The sequence below is a fragment of the Triticum aestivum genome, chromosome 7B (assembly GCF_018294505.1).
Source record: "Triticum aestivum cultivar Chinese Spring chromosome 7B, IWGSC CS RefSeq v2.1, whole genome shotgun sequence".
Taxonomy (NCBI): Eukaryota; Viridiplantae; Streptophyta; class Magnoliopsida; order Poales; family Poaceae; genus Triticum; species Triticum aestivum.
Window position 1 is genome coordinate 635,584,611 of NC_057813.1, and position 18,617 is coordinate 635,603,227.

An 18,617-nucleotide genomic window follows, 5' to 3' on the forward strand; every position below is an offset into this window, starting at 1 on the left:
GAATCATCTATGGCCGTCAACTTATTAAATCGAACGGCCCGTGTTACCCGGATTCGCCCCTCACGCAGTCCCGCCAAACCTGAAAACAAGTCGCCCCTTCTGGAGAACTCCACAGCCCCCACGATAGCCCCTCCACCCCAGGCTCTAGCAAATCGATTCCCTGCCAACCTCCCATTTTTCATCTCACGCTGGTCTTTCCCCTGGAATCTGGATGCTCCGTATCCAATTTCTCTAGCCCGTGGGTCACACACTCACACTCACACACCAGCAGCTCCATTGGTCCATCCCCGGTCCACACACCCAGTACGGCAGCACCTCCGGATCACCTCCACGTCCAGATTGCATCTCCAGCCCCGTCTCCTTGCAGGCTCTGGCTTGCTTCGAAATTTGTTTCCGCCTGGTGATTAAAGGCTCATAGGAGCTGGACATCCATCTACGGTCAGCTGACCATAGTGCCGTTGACCACAGGTGAGGTTGGTGATTCTTCTGTTCCTTTGAGATTTTGTTGCATGAGAATGTTGTGCAAGTGATTCTTCTTGCTGAGGATGATATGAAATACAGATCCACTGGTCTGATTGTAGCTTGCTGATTTTTCTACTTTTCTTGCACGCAAGGTGTTTGTGTTTATGTCCAAACAGTACACTAAGAAAGGCAATGCAGCATATGTTCATTCTGTTCTGCAAAGCCAAATAAAGATATTGACCCATCAGGGAAAAGCACAAAAAATATTGTCTACAAGGATGTTTTGGTATAATTCATCTGCATGCTGTGTACTGCAGTGTGATGTTTCTAATATGGTTGTATTGATGTAAATAGTACCCAGGAAAATAATGTTATATAGGGCTTCAGTCATTAGTTTGTCCTTGTGAAAGTTGTAGACCAAAAGTTATATTTGCAGGGGTACTATTCTAGCATATACAATACTTAAACCATGTACTACTCCTTTTTCAGTTATTGCATATAGCAGAAATCCAGCAACAGAAGTGAGCAAATATCATTCTTTATGATACAGAGCCATTGGGCTTCAAATGTATATACAATATACTGACATTTTTCAGTTTTAACGTACAACATAGACATCCTGTCAACGGAAGGGAGCACAGACCATTTTGCTTTACTCATACCATAAATAGATTACTAATTCCAATCTGATGCGCCTTGGCAGCAAGACCATGAACAAAACCAGCGGATTGCCTACCAATTTTGAGAAATTACACAGGCGATAAACCCCGGCATATGTTGGGGACGACGACGCAGGCAGCTGTTGTTGAAGAAGAGGTGGTCGCAGCAGATCGTGGTGCAGCAGCTTTCAAGGAGATTTACGCCCTCGCCACGGTGCACGAGTTGTACAGCGGCTCTCCTCCAAGATACAATAATCTCCTATCTCCTATTGTACACTCAAGAGGAGACGAACCAGCAGGTTCTCACGAACATAGCTCTTTCTATGCCAAAGTTCAGATGTATGTGGAGAAACTCAAGATTGATCTACCCAAAACATCTGCCGTACGTGGCCTTATATAGTCTCCTTCTCAACTTGAAAATTTTATCTCTTGGCCAGCAAGTTTTCTTAGATAACAAGCTTAATTCGTTGGCCAAAATATCAGAAGAAGTTGAGTCAATATCTGGTACGTACAGCTGAAACCAAAACTGTTTAAATCACCCAAACTGATAACAAACAGAGATCACAAATTCTGTTCAGAGGTGTCCCATCTGAACGAACGCGAAGATTGGCGTTGATTCTATCACAAGTCAAACGGAAAACAGGGTATGAAATCTTAACAAGCGATTAACGGCATTGTCAAGACATTCATTTGTAACTTTATTCAGAAACCGAAACAGACAAAGTCTGATCCTTAAAAGCTAAAATGAAACTGAAACTCTGAACTTCTGAATTCCAACAGCATAAATGTTGTAACTTCTACATGCTGGCAATGCATTAGAGTTAGCAGAATCATATTTGAACTCAACGAGGGAAGTGCAATGATCCAGCGTCAAGTGCATATCAAACTTCATAGTGTTCACTTCAGAGTTTTCAGCATCGAAACAATTCTCACGTTCCTGGTTCGCGTTTTTTTTTGAGAATCGGCAGGGAGCTCACCTGGTTCGCGTTTCTGAGTGGGGCTCCATATAGGACGGTAAGGCAGGACGCAGAAGTTCGAGCGGTCTCCCCTAAAATCAAAAACAAAAAAGTTTTTTTTTAAATAGAAGTCGAGCGGAACAGGCTATTCTCACGTTTTTGCATGATTTTTACAACATGCATTGATATGGACTGATACATATCCTTTTTTCTGCTCGCAAAAAATATTGGATATGCGTGGTAGAATGCATTACATCCATGTACGTCCAAGTAATGTACGTAGAATGCATGGAGATTATTATTTTCTGGACAAAATTTAATCCCATGATGTACGTAGAATCCATTTCGTGAATATTAACTGCAAGTTTGTCTTTTTTTTGTGGGAAACTGCAAGTTTTTAAATGTTTGCGAAATATAGGAAAATCAAATTGTTCATGAACATTGTAAATTGGCAAGCGATTGCGAAGCTAAAACTCCATATAAAAAGTGTTTCATTTATACATAAGACTCTTTGCTTGTATCGTCTTTTTATTAAGAATGCACACGTGCAAAGCACGTGCCTTCGACTAGTACTATATAGTGTACCAGTTTTGAAAGTTTGATTTCTTGCATCAAAATGCATTCCTGGCCGTTCATTGGGCTCCATCCGACGGCTTATAATGCAGGGATTCGCCGCTACAGTAGCATCAGTGTTGTCTGCGTCACTCTAGAAGCATCTAGGAGTATGTGTTAGCACGGAGTAGCGACCCCACTGCATGTCAGTTCTTTGGAGCTAACAAAGTCACACCATGCCATAGTCGAATCGCCTGGAGCAGTGCAAATTGTTTTACTACAGATGCCCGCAGAGCTACGTGGCACGTGTGGTTGCAGACACAAGTGAGATCTGTACCACTAAGTCTGACAGGAGGTAACTTAAAAAAAAGTCTGACAGGAGGTGAAGAATAAGAATAAAAAATTAAAAGGTAAACAAAACAAACCAGTGCATAGCGCACATATGAACCTGTCTCACGTGCAATTCTGGGTGGAAAGTTACAGTAAAACATAGCCATAGGTAGAGGAGGCACTACCTGAACCTAGGTACGTACATACATATGAACCTGTTTTTAAAAAATGGATTTTGAACGTGCGTTAAAATGTGAAAAAATACCAAATAAAATTTCACGCATACATCTTCGCAATATATATGCGCGATACAAAGTTTTACGAAAAAATGTCTTTTTATTTTGCCTCCGCATAAAAGACAAATTTCAGTGCTTCTAAGTAACATTTTACGACACGTTGTTTTGTCTTTTTTGCATATGCAAAAAAAATGTTTTTCCGTGAAAGTTTCTATGCAGAGATAGAACATGGAGATGTGCGCGTGCAGCTTTTTTTTTTTTTTTTGAGGATTTAGAAATGTGTTTCCAAGGCGAGTTCATATATACCCTGATTCATTTATATATTTTCCGCAATTGGTACCCTAATTTTTTTGCAAATTACATATTCATGTGATAGTTACTGTCGTAAGAACGTGACAAGCTTTCTTATGCTAATTCCTATTATTTTCTTTATGCTTCCATAGATGCACAATGGTCATTTGTCTTGAATCATTTCTCCAGGCATTTTCATGACTTATTTTCATCGAAATCACTTTGCAACGTAAAGACGCGCATTGCGCGTGCACGCATACTAGTATTTGTATAATCCAGTTTTTATTTTGAGGAGATATTATTGCTGTAAAACAAAAAGCGACTATAATCGCGAAACGTCGAGATGCATCTCGCGATCTCCTCATCAAGAATCAAATGGAAATAATGTCTCCGCAGACTGCGCGGTGGGGCCAGGCTCCGCACCGCCTTCAGTTTTTGTTCGCACCTGGATAGTCGGTCGATCCCGGCAAACGCGTGGCGTAACCGAGCCGGCCTCGTTCCAATCTATAAGTACACCGCACCTGATCGACAAGCCTTCAACAAATCCAGCAGACCCCCTGATTTCGATCGAAAACATCGCGGCAATCCTCCTTCAAGGTATGCGTCCCCGCGATTCCCCTCTGCTGCCTTTTCGATTCTCGGTTAGCTTCATGTTAAATTTAGCATCCTAACCTTGTGATTTAACTGTCGATCAGTTATCTTGTTCTCTGGTCTGATCCATTAGGCTTTGTTCGGTTGCCTCATGGTAGATTCCACGTGTGGTTTCTAACCTCCCAGGGATTTGATGATCCCCGTCTTGTCACCCGACCCCCATCATTCCCCGTTCATATGAAATCCCTGTGTGCATAACCTGTTCGGTTGGTTGCTCCCCTGCTAATCCATACACAAAGACAACGTTGTTCCATAGAATTAAAAGACCACACAGCCTACATGCTTTTTTGCAGTAAAAAAATATTACAGAACATAAGAGAAGAAATTGTACAAGATATACAGATGTTACATAATTTATTTATCTCAAATAAACAGTAAAATCGATGAAGATATAATACAGATGTTACATAATTTATCTCAAATAGACAGCAAAATAATTCAAAAATTCTCAGTTGTCCCAAACTGGAATCGGTCACTTTCAGAATATGGTTTAGCATCTCTGGAAAATCATGCAAGATATAATACAGATATTACATAATTTATCTCGCCGATGTCGCTTCCGTAGCGAACGATACACTGCATTGGCAATGAAGGCAGTTAGTTCATATAAAAGGACTAATATGAGAGCAGTATACATGAACAAAGAAATAAATATGAGATGTCTTACTTTTGGCAATCAACAATCAACTGAGCAAAGAAATACTAACAAGATATATATTGACCAGCTAGCAAAGAAATATCAAATGGACAGCAACATTGTATCCATATGCACCAAACAGATCACAACTATATGGTAAAAACTTAAAACACATGGATTGATCCAGGCACATAAAATTGGAGTCTTTGCTAAGTTATCAAACAGCAACAGCACGATGAGAGGCATCAACAACCATTGTTAAAAGGAACAACTGTTAACAACATGCATATTAAATAGAAGCAGAATTTGAGTACCTGAGTTATTCCATTTCAGCTCTCAGCCACATAAGTGCAGTCTCCGGTCTGGCACTCATGAAAATCTCTCGGTTCTCAGGGATCTTGAAGACTCGGAAGGCCTTGACTTCTTCTTCAGGTGTGATGTCCATTGTTTTGAGCAGATCAATGCAGTTTTTGATAGAGTACTCATCCACAACCCTTGGCTTATTCCTCTCATCCTCCACCTGCTTCGCCCTTATTTCCAGGTACTTCTCCATCATTGCAGCCACATCACCATTCGCCCCCCTCCTTCTCTTTGGTTCTTTCTCTTCTCCATTTCTTGAGGGTACAGTAGCCAAATTTGGTTGAGTTTGCTGGGGCTCCACAGCAATGTTTTCTTGCACATACACCTCCTCAACATCTTCATCAATCTGCACCCTTTCTCCTCCAAGATTCTCACCATCAGCTGATGTTTCTCCTTGATTCTCGCCAGCTCCTCCAAGATTCTCGAGTTGTGATTGGGTTGAGCAATGTGATGACTCGAAAGAGGTGAAGTTATATGTCCCTTCTGCAGTTTGGCCTACAAGTTGAAGTGACAATCAAGTATAAGATTTCAAACTAGAAGAGTAAACAAACATAAAACAATGACATGAGTATATAATGAAGTTGATAACTAACCATCATGCAATTCTCCCAAAGCTTCAAAAAGAGGGAAGGCCTTTGTCTTGAACTTTCCAGCTTTAGGGTGTGACTACATAGTTGACAAGAAAATGATATTAGAGCATGCAACAAGAATGAAACTTTTAGGAATAACAATGACATTCTTACTATGATGATGTTTTTCCAAAGTGGTGGATCCGCTAGAATCTTGCACTGCTGGTCGTCCCATGAAACGCCGCTTTGCTTCCTTATCTCTTTGATCATCTTGTATTCTCTTTTTAACTCTTTCTCCTTTTCTTGGATTTTCTTCTTCTCGTACCTAGCATAAGGATTCTTTTGGTGGAATTTCTTCACTATCGTATTCCATGCTTCAGAGCTCCATCCATTTTGACCCTTATGTTCAGGTGTATCATGCTCACGAAGCAAGTCCACAAGATCTTTCTCAAGGCTTGCATTCCATTGCGCTCTGTCTTCTGCATTTCCACATTGCATGTTAATGTACCTTTTTCTATCTTAACTATTTTGGTTTTAAGAAAATAAAGTCCCGACTAGAGAAATAAAGTCACGGCTAGTTTATTACCTTTGGGAGACCCTCTCCTCCTCTTTGTCACACTGCCTGTAGGAGGTGATACTCTATCCCTTTCGACAGCTTTTTTGAGGAGGCTCAACCTTGGTGACCCTCGAGCAGTCATCATAGTGACTTCTGAACAATATTCATGACATGAACAACAGAAAAAAAAACATAAACTTCTACACTAAACTTATTACTACTACACTACAAATGACAAGTTATGCATGTTGATAATCAGCCCACATTTGATGAGCAATGGCATCTCTAAGGTTGTCGCCTTCATGGTTGATTTGATGATTTTGAGGAATATCACCGTCAGGAAGATCCACAAAATTCATGACAGGTATATTGTTTGGTTGGTTATCTAACCAACGCTCATCTCCTCTTTCAGATCGGATGATGTTATGTAAGATTGCCGCCGCTGCTGGTAGCTTGACTTGGTTCTCTATTCGATGATGCGTGCCCACTTTTAGGATTGGGAACCGCTTCTTCAAGATTCCTAATCCCCGTTCGATGTGATTTCGTAACACGGCATGCCGGAGATTGAATAGCTCCCTGTGATTTTGGGGTCGACGACGACCGCGTGCAAACTCCTTCAAATGGTACCGAACACCACGATACGGTGCCAAGAAGTAAGGTGTGTTGGCATAACCACCATCAACCAGATAAAACTTGCCCGAAGGTACATGAAATCCGCTGTTAAGTGCTGACCGAAGAACTTTAGCATCAGTAGCAGATCCCTCCCAGCCACAAGAAATGAAGGTGAAGTTCAGGTCGAAGTCGCACACGACCATAACATTATGGCTTAGGGTCCCTTTCCTATTTCTGAATGGTGCGGCTTTTTCTCCTGAAATTGTTATGGGAACATGTGTCCCATCAATTGCCCCAATGCAGTTCTGCAACGAAATACTATAACTTAGCACCTATAACATGAATAGTAAGTTATTGATGTGGATCAAAGTTGGCGAAGCAAAAACCTGAAAATAAGGAAAGAATCTCGTGTCCGACTGAATCTTCGGATGCACTTGACTGGGATTTGGAGGCTTCAAAAAATGCTTGGAGAGAATAGGGATGATGTCAAAGAAATTCTTCATTTGCCAATGGAAAGTATCCCCGCTGTGACCAAACCGAACTTGAAGGTCTTCAAATGAAGAATTATGGGACAACATCCACAAAAATGATGCTAGTTTCTCTTCGACTTTAATTCTGGTATCTTTCACCAACTTCTCCCTTCGAAGATAATTAGCTAAAGATTTGAAGATATGCGGCTCCATCCTAAATGCTACCCGACAGTTTTTGACGTGCCCTTCGAGTAACTCCTTAACAAACATCTCGCCTGTTAGCGATGATGTATGGCGTGGAATCCTCCGCTCCCTAAGAGCAACTCCATCGGTCTCTATCAAATGTAGTGCAGGGAAAACAAATAACATCATTTCGTCATCCTCCTCCTCCCTCTTCCTAACACGATCCCTCATTTCCGGATCCATTCCAAGTCTAAAGAAGAAAAATGCCGCTAGTTATTACTACTACACCTAAACAGTAAGAGTGCAAGTTGTAGAAACAAACAGTTCATATGTCCGGCATCGGAACATCATCTAACAGAAAGGACAACAGTGGAAAAAAGGACAACTGCAATGTCTAGTAATGTCAATAGGAAGGAGGTAGCACTTCAGCTCAAATTCTTCAACAACTACAACGTCTAGTAATGTCAGATATTAACATAGCTCTCAGCTTACCAAGAAAACAGTTTGTAACACAGATCTATTGACCAAGCAATAATAATCAACAGTAATATGAATAAGGAGAAGATTAAAACAACAGGATTAATCTACCTTGTCCTTCACGATGCTGCCCAATTCAGGGTCTTGGCGACGAAGCTAGCCTATAGAAAATGGAGACAAAATACGGAATTAGCTATATTTTCGTTATGTACACAAACTGCACTATGTATATTTAGATAATCAAGAACAAGAATCAAGAACAGATGATGATTACACACCATGAAGCAGTGCCGATTCTACTCAACAGGCTTGAACAGGCTCAAGCCTGCCCTAAAAAATCGCCAAAAAAATTACTACTAAGCGCACTAGTTAGGCCTAGCCTAGAAAATAAAAACTTCCAGCCATCTTATTGCATCACACTGCACTGCCTCCAACAAAAATTAACGTATTTGAAGTTCAGCCTACCCTCCATTTGCGTCCTAGATTCGCCACTGCCATGAAGAGAACAACTTATATACTCTGCCAATGATCATACCAGAAGTATCTAATGTTCAGAAAGAAGAACATGCTATTTGAAAATTAATTTGCATGTTGCAGTTTGAACAGACTAAAATGTTGACGACAACTGCAAGAATGAACAACAGCATATACGATCTTAGCTGATGAATGAGTAAAACACATTTCTTAGCCAATGCAACTACACATACTTCTCAGTAATTAACTGAACCAAAAAACATATGAATGAGTAATTAACTTATCAGCATAGGTAACCTAGCTGACCTTCCTTTCTCATTTCAATATTCAGTGACAACACCCAGCAAGCAACCACTACATTGCCTATCTAAATAACAATTGATACTAGTTCCTAGGAAACCCCAAGAAAGTCTGACCTTGACATTTGGGAAGACAGATCAAGATCCGGCTAGGTTTTCATGGAGGGGGCGAATCAGTGCTGCTAGAGAGAGAGATAGTGGGAGGGGAGGGGGAGAGAGAACTAACCAGAGATCTCGTCGCCTGCAGCAACCACTTCTCCAAAGCTAGGGTTCCGGCCGCGGCAAGGGGGCGGCGGGGGAGATGGGACAATCGGAGGTTAGCTAGGGTTCAGGAAGGGCTTCGTGGCAGGTCATCGAACCAGGGGGACGCCCTCCTCTCCGCGTAGGTTGCGCCGCCGCCGCCGTCCACTCGCCGCCGCCGCCGTCCGCTTCTGTCGCCTCGCTCGGGAGAGACGAAACGAGCGCCTCGCTCGGGGATTGCTTCCACGGGGTGCCAGGAGATGTTTTTTTCCGCGTGGGTTTGGAGGGGTTTGGGCCGGGGAAAGACCACACGGGGCTTAACCGAATGGAAAAAACTGAATGGGCCGGGTTTATTCCCCGGCGGGGGAAATCCCCGCGGACCCGCGTGGATTAGACCCAAAACCTCGCGGGGCTGGGCTTAACCGAACGAGGCCTTAGCGTTGACCCATCTGTCGTCAATCAGTCCATAGTACTACTGCTGTTTCAGTTATTCTTGCTTGTACGTTGATTGAACCAACTTGTTGATCTTTTAGTGTTGAGCCATCATCACATGGGGTTTGTAGATTGCAACTCACAGTTGATCCATGTTAATATACGTCGACCCCAAAACTTTCTCCCATGCTACCGTGTTTTTGATTCGTCTCATCTTTGCGTTGCTCTTCCAATGGCCGTTAGCACAATCTGCTTGATCTATTATGTCACGTTGTGATGTGATTACTATTTATTGGTTTTTATTTAAACATTGAAGATAAACCACAAGGGTTAGATTAGAACTTCCTCTTCCATGTTTTGATTCCGTGGTTGCTAGTCAAACTGCTTCCTTTCGACTTCCAGGACTGAATTTTCCTATATATACATGGTTGCTTACCCTTTGATTTGCAAATTCCAACGATGCAGATGCAGATCTTCGTGAAGACCCTCACCGGGAAGACTATCACCCTCGAGGTGGAGTCCTCCGACACCATCGACAATGTTAAGGCGAAGATTCAAGACAAGGAGGGCATCCCGCCGGACCAGCAGCGTCTGATCTTCACAGGCAAGCAGCTCGAGGATGGCCGTACTCTTGCTGATTACAACATTCAGAAGGAGTCCACCCTGCACCTGGTGCTCCGCCTCCGTGGTGGCCAGTGATTTCTTTGGAAGATCGGTTCACAGGTCCCGGTAGTTGTCTCTATGGTTATGTGTGAGTCGTGTCATTGTGTGTTACTGTTGTCAGTGTCTTAGTCCCGTATTTTGTGTGCGAACATCTGTTGCTGCTGTGTAGCATTGTGGCCACTGTTAGGCTGATCACAGTGGGAAGGAACTTAGGAGTAACATCACACACTTCAATACAACTTTGCTTATGTGGCATGTATTTAATGAAGAGAGAGGTGCTTGTGGTAACTAGCTAAGTTACCGGAACATCACACACTTCAAGAAACAATGAGTCTATAACCTAACAAATACATCGTTGCATGACACTACATAGATGTTCCTACCCACTATGGAGGTAGTAACATATGCATGACACTAGTCTAAGTTACTACCTTCATAATGCAAAGTAACATAATAGTAGTATCATGAATGGTTTCATTTATTAACTTGTAGACTCATCTTGTCTCGAAAAGCGCTATGTTACAGTATCATATTATGTTACCACCTTTCATTAACTACTTGCCACGTAAGCAAAATTTTCTTGAAACGCGCTATGTTACTAACTAAATTACTCCCACTATGACTAGCCTTATGTGTTTTAAGTGGGACTGCGGAACTTAATCTTCTTACTCCGTGATTGTGGTTTCTCAAATTCGTCAAATGATAGGAGGTTCAGACTGTAACATGATTCGTCCTTGCTGAAGGTGGTTCATGCGGCCAGAGGTCAGCAGCAGTTAGTTCCTTGGAATGTTGACGGAGGGACTCCGCCGTCATTACTTTCCTTTCACTTTAGATAATAATATGCCGTCGTTTTGTGTAAATGCAAAGCACATCTCGTTCACAACACCACACTTAGGCTGGTCATAGTGGAGAGTAACTTAGACTAGTAACATACATATGTTACTAGTCTATGTTACTACCTTCATAGTGGGTAGTGTCATAGGTGTGGTAATATAGTTGCCTTCATTTATTACTTTGTAGACTCATTATGCATTGGAAACCGCTATGTGATGGTAACATATTATGTTACTCTATTTGCTTCTCTCCTCATTAACTACTTGCCACATCACCAATTTTGCTTATGTGGCATCTATGTTACTACCTATGTTACTCCTACTATGACCAGCCTTACCGAATGATTTATAAAACCTATCAAGGTTCATAGAAGAAAAAACATCACTAAAGTACTCGACCCAAGTTTACATTGAAAAAATTGTTGAAAATCATCTTGTTCTTCTTAGACATCCGCTCATTTCGAACGTCCGAAATAGTCAGGATAAATTTGGTGACCGTCACCAAAGTGTGTCCGGTTCAGGCATTTGCAGATGGTGATCCCGTTGAAGTTGGCTTTAGTTTCCCTGTGTTAGACTATATATAGCTTCTGTATTTGTGTACGTATATTGTATCAGTTGTAACACACCCATTATATATACAAAATATGTATTTGGCAACCCTGTGCCCGATTGCAAAACTGCCATACGGATCCTTCGGCGTTCGATCCGCATCGCACGGCACATTTTTTCTTCGTCCGGTGAAGCTCGTTCGCACCTGAGAAAAGCGGGGCCCTTCCTCAACCTCCCGACCTTACATCACATACCTCACGCCGCCGCTGCACTACCTCACGCGCGCCGCCGGCTCTCTATCGGCGACCATCGTCACATCACTGCACACCACCACCGCCCGCCTCACGCCGCCCCTCCCAGCTTCGTCGACCCCCGCACCAGCATCGCTTGCTCCTAGGAAGTGGATGCCCAGGGGCTGACGCCGTCGGCAGAGCTTCCAGCCCCGTCCCACCGATTCCTCAACTCCGGCGACTGCGCGGGTGTGCACAGCCTCCACTCTTCACCAACGCAGCCTGCCCAAGTGCTTCTCCGTCGAGGACTCCCATCGCCGCCCTCTCTTGTTCTCCATCGCCGCCCCTCCCAGCCCCGTCCCAACCTCAGGGAGCTCGGCCTCTGCATCGTCGCCCTAGATTTCCCCCTGTGTTTAACATGTTAATTGAGAGAGGGTTGAGCTCATCCTATGAACTGAAACATGCTTCTTCTTGGTTGACATGTTTGAGCTCGACTTGTCTCAATCTCTGGAAGGATGTTTTCATATCATAACACGCACATACATGTACTACTGGTTTGGTAGCCTAGTTGTAGGTTCCACACCAACTAAATTTGGTCGCTCGATCTGCATTCACTCCGGTCCATCGGGTGGTTCGTTCCAACACTACACACACCTGCTACTGGATTGTTTTTTGGACATGTCAACTGGGAGACATCAACCAGGGTCTGCCCCTCATCGGCGGAGAAGAAGAGCACTGCTGGCTTGTACTAGTAGGTTGCAGTTTCAGAAGGAAAATCGGGATAAAAGTTCAAGTGCCGCTGACAGACGCACGTTGATGTGGACGTCCTCGTCAACTGATGCAGGCTGCTGCTCTATATCCATCACCATCTCTCTTACTCTCTCTCATGTGAATTTTGGACATTGCCTACTTATGCACTTCACCGTTGATGCAAAAAAGCTACTACCCCGCTTAGAACTGCTTTTTTTTCTTGCATCAGAATCTCAGCATTCTTCTGAACCTCATTTGAACCTATCTCCCATGAAGCAGGTACTCAAGCTGGGACACTCCGGCACGTCTTGATGTTCCATGTAGGCCTATATTTGTTTTAGATTGTGAATTTTTTGCTACTGCCGACAGAGAACAAGAACGCAACGACATTTTATTTTGAACTTCCATCTCTTTTGTTGCACATTGTTTAGGATATTGCTAGTTCTAAAGCATTTTTTTCTCTCAACTATTTATCCCAGTAAATCTCGTGTTAATAACACGGTAATATATACATGAAAACCTGATAACTTACATATAAACCAGTGATAGTTTGAGCTAGAATTTTTTTGTTTAAAATGTACTCCCGATAACGTTTGTGTAAATAACATGATAACCTACGTATAAATATCACGGTAACTTCTTTGATTCGGGAGAAAAGTTGTTGGAAAACATACACCACATTAACTTCTGTGCAAATAACATGGTAATATGCACACAACTGAAGTGATAATTTATGTACAAACACCACGATAACTTTTTTAACCCCGAAGAAAGAAGTTGTTGAAAAACATACCCTCTGGTAACTTCAGTGCAAATAGTATGGTAATGTGCAGACAACAGACGCGATAACTTATGTACAAACCCCGCGGTAACTTTTTGTCTCCGGAGAAACAAGTTTGTTAAAACATACCTCCGGTAACTTCAGTGTAAGTAGCATGATAATATATGAATCGTAGACCTAATAATAACTTACATACACACCTCGGTAACTTTGATCAGGGGAAAGAGTTGTTCAAAAACATACCCTAGATAAATTGTAAATAGCATGGTAATATACAAATTGCATATTTGATAACCGGGATGTAAATACCTCGGTAACATTGACCAAATAAGGAAAAAGTTTGACTAGGTGAAAAATTATTGAGAAAATAATCCCCATTAATTCCATGTAAATATAACGGTAGTTTACGTACCGCAAACTTGATAAGTTATGTACAAACACCGTGTTAACATTTGACTCGGAGAAAAAGATGTTGAAACATACAATAATAAATTGTGTATAAATAACATAGTAATGTACAGACCACGACCGTGATAATATTCGTACAAACACCACGGTAAATTTTGACCCAGGAAAAAGTTGATAAAAACATATCCCTCATAACCTTTGTGTAAATAGTATGATAGTTTACTCATGTAGATCTGATAACTTGTGTATGAATATCATGGTAACTTTCTAATCTGGGGTTGAAAAAATTGTTGAAAACGTAGACACAATACCTTCTATGTATCTAGCATGATGATTTACACAACGCAAACATGGTAACTTTGGTACGAAACACCATAGTAAATTTGCCCAAGTGATTTTTTATGAACACGCGACAACTTCTGCCTAAATAACATGATAATTTACTCACCGCAGATTTGAGTACTTACGTAAAAACACCATGGTAACAATGACCGGAGGGGGGGGGGCATTGTTCCAAAACCCGTAGAAGTGAGGCTGCTGGTTTGGACTTTCAGTTACTAATCACTGCTTGTTTTGTTTATTCTCGTCACTAGAAGATACAATTAGTATGTAATCAGTTAAGTGGGCTAGTGCAACTGGATGTTGCGGCTTAGTTTCGTGTGGGAGGGTCTGGGTTCGATTCCCCTTCAATGCCTTTCTTTTTTGCCTATTTTAAACTACATACCTGAAAAGAAGGAGGGCGGTCTCTCGGGAGGAGGTGGGATCGAAGGGAGAAGAGTGGTGTGGCACTTTTAGCAATAGGGCACACGTGTGCCAAATATCACTATCCTTATATATATGAGATAAGGCACCCCGAGGGTTGAGCTGGTTCCCCCCAAATCATTGTCTTACATGGTAACAGACCTAATTATGATCTACGCTTCCGCAAAACCCTAATCTTGCCGCCGCCACTATATCGCGCCGCCGCCGCCATGTCAGGTGCTGCCGCTTCCAGCTCCTCCTCCGCCGGGTTTCTCCCGGCCTCACTCGCCACCCTCCTTTCTCTCCCGCTTGACTCGGCCACCATGCGGCCACCTCAGCTCGGGACCAGGAGCGTCGGCTCGTTCTTCTCCAACAACTCTCCGTCTCCTTCATCGTCGGGAGTTGCGCTGGCGATTCATACGTCGAGCGCCTCTTCTCCTGCCCCATCGCCCGGCGACATCGCGCCTCTGGCCTTCGCGCCCGAGAACACCTCGTCGGCTGTCACATCGGGCCTCATGGCATCCGCGCCTCAGGCGGGATCCACTCCGGTAGCGCCGGTTGCCTCCCTCTACGGGGCATACTCGCCGCCACCGCCCGCGGGTTCCAATCCCGTGGTGCCGCCTGCGCCGCCCTCCCCTGCCCCCATGGCGTACGCGCCCCCCGCAGGTGCTTCAACGGGATCGTTGCCTCCACCGTTCCACTTCGGCAACCTCATCACCGTCAAGCTCTCGTCTGACAATTATATTTTCTGGCGTGCGCAGTTTCTTCCTCTCCTTGGGAGCCACTACTTGCTTGGCTATGTCGATGGCACTTTTCCTTTCCCTCCCGCGCTGGTGGACAGCGTGAACGGTCCGGTTTACAACCCGGCGCACCATGTCTGGACGGGGCAGGACCAGGCGAACCTCTCCTCCATCCAGGGTTCGCTCACTCCGGCTATTGCCGGGCTCATCGTCTTTGTGAAGACTTCCCATGAGGCTTGGACCATCCTTGAGCGCTCTTTCGCGTCACAGTCGCAAGCCCGTGTCAGTGCCCTCCGTCGTGAGCTTGGCGCCTGTGGGAAGCTTGACTCCACGGCCACCGAGTTCTACAACAAGGTGAAGGCTCTTACTGACACCCTGGCGTCCATTGGACAACCGCTTACCGACTCCGAGTTCAACTCCTTCATCGTCAACGGCCTCAATGAAGAGTATGATGGTTTGGTTGAGATCATTAACGAGCGCGGCAACACGACCCCCATGATGGCGCATGAGGTCTACTCTCGGCTTCTTCTCACTGAGCAGCACGTTGAGGCGCACCGTGCCAACCGCAGTCGCGGCTCCTCCTCCGCTAAAGTGGCCTACAGAGGTGGTCGCCCCTCCGGTGGTGCTCAGTCATCCGCCTCGGGCAAGGGGCCTACACCGCTGCCTCCGGCCTCGTCCACCCCCACTTTGACTCTACCTGGCGATGGGGGTCGGCGGGTCTGCCAGTTGTGTGGCATTGAGGGGCATTGGGCCTCCAAGTGCCATCACCGCTTCCAAAAGAGCTTCCTCGGTCTCGGCAACGACGGCAGGGATACAGGCAACACTGCGCGTCAGGTGGCCATGGCTGATCGCCCGGCATCGCAGAAGTCTCAGGGCCATAATCAGTCGTACTCCATTGATCCGCACTGGTACATGGACTCTGGGGCGACGGAGCATCTAACGAATGAGATGGGGAAGCTTCATCCTCGTGAGCCCTATCACGGATCTAATAAGATCCATACCGCCAATGGAGCAGGTATGCACATCTCTCATATTGGTCAAGCATCTCTTCTTACTAGTCATGCCACTAGGAGGCTTCAGCTTCGTGATGTTCTTAGAGTACCATCTGTGACGCACAATCTCCTTTCAGTTCCTAAACTCACTTATGACAATAATGTGTTTTGTGAATTTCACCCGTTTGATCTTTTTATTAAGGATCGGGACACGAGGGACGTTGTTCTTAGTGGGCATCTTTACCAGGGCCTTTACCGTCTGGAGCATCCCGGAGTCTCTCAGGTTTTCAGTGGAGTTCGAGTCTCGTCGTCACAGTGGCATGCTCGTCCTGGTCATCCTACCACACCTATCGTTCGTCATGTTTGGCGTCGTCATGAGCTTCCTAGCGTCTCTAGCAATAATGATGTAGCAGTGTGTGATGCTTGTTAGTAGGGGAAGAGTCATCAACTTCCTTTTTCGGAGTCTAGTCATGAGGTGAAACATCCTTTAGAACTTGTTTTTTTAGATGTATGGGGCCCTACCCAAACTTCTGTCAGTGGTCATAACTATTATATCAGTTTTGTGGATGCTTACAGTCGCTTTACTTGGCTCTATCTTATTAAGTGTAAGTCTGATGCGTTTGATATTGTTGTTCAGTTTCAAAAACATGTTGAACGTCTTCTCAAGCATAAAATCGTTCATGTCCAGTCGGACTGGGGTGGTGAGTATTGCAACCTCAATTCCTTCTTCCAGTCGCTTGGGACCGCTCATCGTTTAGCATGTCCACATACTCATCAGCAGAATGGTTTTGTCAAAAATAAGCATCGTCATATTGTCGAGACTGGTCTCACTCTTTTGGCCCATGCATCGGTTCCTTTCCGGTTTTGGAGTGATGCTTTTACCACTGCATGTTTTCTTATCAATCATACTCCCACACGTGTTCTCAACATGAAGACTCCCATTGAACTTATCCTTAATGAACAACCTGATTATACTTTCTTTAAAGTATTTGGGTGTGCTTGCTGGCCGCATCTTCGACCCTATAACAAACGCAAGCTGGAATTTAGGTCCAAAAAGTGTGTCTTTCTTGGCTATAGTTCCCTTCATAAAGGTTACAAATGTCTTCATGTTCCCACTAATCGTGTCTACATTTCTCGGGATGTCGTGTTTAATGAGCCTGCCTTTCCTTTTGCCAACCTACCTGCGTCCACAGATGTCTCTCCTTCCATGCATTCATCCTCTCTTGCCTCTGACCAATTTGATGATGTTGCATACTCTCCTCTGTTATTGCGTAACCATGGTGCAGGGACTGAACGCGGGGCTCGTTTGGAGCTTCTGGAGGAGGCTCCCCCATCTTCATCGCCGCCGCTCTCTCATGCGCACGTTGATCGTGCCGCGTCATTGCATGGCCTCGATCCGTGCGTCCATGCACGATCGGCGCATGCACCTGTGGCGCCACCTCCTGACTCTGGGCCGGCCTTGTTCTCTGATCGGCCCGGCACGCCCGTCAGGCCTACGCCGGCGTCGCCCGCGGCTCGGCCTGCTACACCGGAGTCACCCGCAGCTCGACCTGCTACCCCTGTGTCGCCCGCGGCTCGGTCCGCCACGCCGGCGCTGCCCGTGGCTCGGCCCGTGTCGTCACCGGCCCTGCTTGGGCTGTCTCCCTCGCCGGTCATCCCATTGGCGGGTTCTGGATCCACCTCGCTGAGTGCCCCGTTGGCGGGCTTGACTCCATCGCCTGGCTCCTCATCGCCTGGGCTCTCTCCGTCAACATTGGCCAGCCCCTCGCCAGCTGATTCTTCTTCGTCCTCATCGACCACAGCTGCTCCCTCGACCTCGACGGCTCCTGTGCTACGTCCACATACATGCAGTCGCAGTGGTATTTTTTGCCCTAAGGAATGGAAGGATGGTATTGTTGCTTGGTTGGCGGCATGTCTGGCTGCTGCTGTTGCAGATCCGTCTTCTGAGCCCCGCTCGTATCAGGCCGCCATGCGCATTCCTCACTGGTGAGAGGCTATGGAGCAGGAGTATCATGCTCCTCTTCGCAACAAGACATGGACTCTTGTTCCTCCCCCACCACGGGTTAATGTTATTGACTCTAAGTGGGGTTCAAAGTGAAGAAGCACTCGGATGGGTCTATTGAGCGTTATAAAGCGCGCCTTGTTGCCAGAGGATTTCGACAGCGCTATGGTCTTGATTATGAGGATACCTTCAGTCCCGTCGTCAAGCCTACTACCATTCGGCTTCTTCTTTCTCTTGCCGTCACTCGAGGTTGGTCTCTTCGTCAGCTTGATGTGCAGAATGCCTTTCTTCATGGTTTCTTGGAGGAATAGGTTTATATGCGACAGCCGCCTGGTTTTTCTGATCCTGACCGTCCTGATCACATCTGTCGTCTCACCAAAGCACTCTATGGTCTGAAGCAAGCTCCTCGTGCCTGGCATGCTCGTCTTGCCTCAGCTCTTCGTGCTCATGGGTTTGTGTCGTCTACTGCTGACTCCTCGTTA

General features: G+C 45.0%; 2 protein-coding genes across 2 annotated transcripts; one reads left to right on the forward strand and one right to left on the reverse strand.

The window, feature by feature from the left end:
- Positions 1–3,783: 3,783 nt before the first annotated feature.
- LOC123156801 (ubiquitin) lies at positions 3,784–10,434 on the forward strand. The gene is made up of 2 exons (XM_044574987.1): positions 3,784–4,083; positions 9,912–10,434. Exon 2 carries the CDS (start codon positions 9,912–9,914, stop codon positions 10,143–10,145), a length of 234 nt encoding a protein of 77 aa, XP_044430922.1. The 5' UTR covers positions 3,784–4,083; the 3' UTR covers positions 10,146–10,434.
- Positions 5,094–6,201, reverse strand: LOC123158314 (uncharacterized). The gene is made up of 3 exons (XM_044576354.1): positions 5,878–6,201; positions 5,728–5,800; positions 5,094–5,629 (listed from the first exon to the last, which is right to left on the reverse strand). The coding sequence occupies exons 1-3, from the start codon at positions 6,199–6,201 to the stop codon at positions 5,094–5,096; spliced, it is 933 nt and encodes a 310-aa protein (XP_044432289.1).
- Positions 10,435–18,617: the final 8,183 nt, after the last annotated feature.